Raw genomic sequence first — 1,782 nt, 5'->3', positions numbered from 1 at the left:
AAAAAGGGTGTGTGTAATGGGGCGGGGGTGGGGGCGGGGGGCCTCAGACGCGGAAAATTCCTGGAGACCGACGCGCATCCGCAGGGCCACCCGACCTGACCGTGACCGAGGACCCCGAGGCGAGCCCGCCTCCGCCACCAGGCGCTGCGCCCGCGCCGCCCGCCCTGCCTGCCGGGCCCCAGCACCGAGGTGTCGGGGCTCCCGACCTCCGCTGGCCGCGGCTCCGCCCCGGCTCCCAGCCAGCAGCCCCCGGCCCGCGGCTCGGGGTGCCCATCTGGCTCAGCAGGCGGGCGGGGGCCCGGGGTTCCCCCCCACGGGTCTTCCCGCCCGGGCCCCGTGGGGCCGTGGGGTCTCCACTCACCGGCCTTCGTCCACGGCAGCTCAGCCATGGCTCCGCTTCCCAAGGCTGCAGCCTCGCCCTTTGCGACCTTCGGCCTGTGGACTCCCCAGGGCGGGGAAAAGCCAATTCCCCGGGCACCTAGGCGCCCCCTAGGCGGCCGCGCTCAGCCGGTTCCGTCTGAGGTCGGGACTCCCCGACGCCCGACCTTGCATGCCGGGGACCCAGAGAGGAAAACTCGGGGTCCCCAGGGACCCCAATCACGTGGAGAGACGGGCCTCCTCAATAGGCATCATTGACACCGCGCACCCATCCAAGTCCTGTCCCCAGGGCAGATCCCCACCCGCTGCCCCCTCACCGCTCTAGGACGCCCCGCCTCCCGCACCAGCCCCGGGCAGTCACAGGTGCCCTAGTCCCGGAAGTCCCGCTCCACGCCCAGACACCTGTCATCCCGCCGCCTAGTGCCCCCAGCTCCCAGCACCGGGACCTCCAGGTCCTCCAGCAGAACCGTGCCGACGCCCCAGGGAGCTCCCCTCCCCGAAGGCTGCGGACCCGGCCGCAGGCCCCCAATTGTATTGGAGGTGGAGTCCCCGGTTCAGCCACAGGTCCACAGGTCCTTCGCTGCCTGGGGCCTCTGCTGCTCACCGAGGAGGCTGGGAGACCTGTGCCGGCCTGGGCAGAGGTCCCAGTCCCCACCACCCAGGGGGAGGTCAGGAGACAGAAGGGACATCCTGAGTGTGGGCGGAATGACCACGAGAGCCCAGTCCTCTCCAGCTGGTACACACCAGGCACCTTCCAGAGGCTTCTTTATACTCTTCCAAGCACACCTAGGAAGTGCCACCATGTCCCCTTTCCAGGTGAGGAAACTGAGGCCCAGGGAGGGGCAGCAGTGTTGAAGGTGGAGTCAGGTGCCTCAGTGCCTCGCTCAGTCCTTGAATTCATATTCCTTACTCCCCTGGCTGTATTCACTTTCTTCTTCATCAGAATTTCACTTCTGCTCTGCATTTGCTATCGGGGAGCACAGGTGTCCCCCAGAAGCCTGGCGCCTCTCCGGGGCTTGATCCTCCTCTTTCTCTCCAAGCCCCTCCCATCGCTCCTGGGTTACTTGACTGAGGACCAGGTTTCCTGGGCAGGAAGCCACTCAGGCTCGCTTTTCTCTGTCTCCCACCGCATGGTCCACTGGGACTCTGTTATCCTCAGGAAAAGGGACTTCACCTACCTGAGGAACAAGGGGCCCAATCCTGTTAGCAGCACCCACCCCGCCACCCCGCTTAGCCAGGAGCATTGGTGCACCAGCTGGCCTCCTGGAGAACCAGACGGACAACTGAACAGGCCTCAGGTGGAGGGCGTCCATCCCAGCCTTCCTCATTCTCCTGAGCTGCCACACCTGCCCTGGGTCCCAGCCCCCGGCGCCCTGCTCTGCTGAAGGAATCACCTAAACTTTG

At 66.5% G+C, this 1,782-nt stretch overlaps 1 protein-coding gene across 3 annotated transcripts in view; it reads right to left on the bottom strand.

Annotated features, from left to right (window-relative positions):
- Nucleotides 1–673, bottom strand: part of LOC109381041 (histo-blood group ABO system transferase-like) — a 51,296-nt gene extending 50,623 nt beyond the window's left edge. For all 3 annotated transcript variants that reach the window (XM_019639257.1, XM_019639266.1, XM_019639275.1), the window contains exon 1: nucleotides 362–673. In XM_019639257.1, the coding sequence (XP_019494802.1) occupies nucleotides 362–389 (28 nt within the window). In that variant the 5' untranslated portion in view covers nucleotides 390–673. The remainder of the gene's footprint in view (nucleotides 1–361) is intronic.
- Nucleotides 674–1,782: the final 1,109 nt, after the last annotated feature.

Source organism: Hipposideros armiger, unplaced genomic scaffold, assembly GCF_001890085.2.
Source record: "Hipposideros armiger isolate ML-2016 unplaced genomic scaffold, ASM189008v1 scaffold_3, whole genome shotgun sequence".
Classification (NCBI taxonomy): Eukaryota; Metazoa; Chordata; class Mammalia; order Chiroptera; family Hipposideridae; genus Hipposideros; species Hipposideros armiger.
The sequence above is the reverse complement of the archived record's forward strand: the minus strand, read 5'-3'. Positions and strand labels throughout refer to the sequence as shown.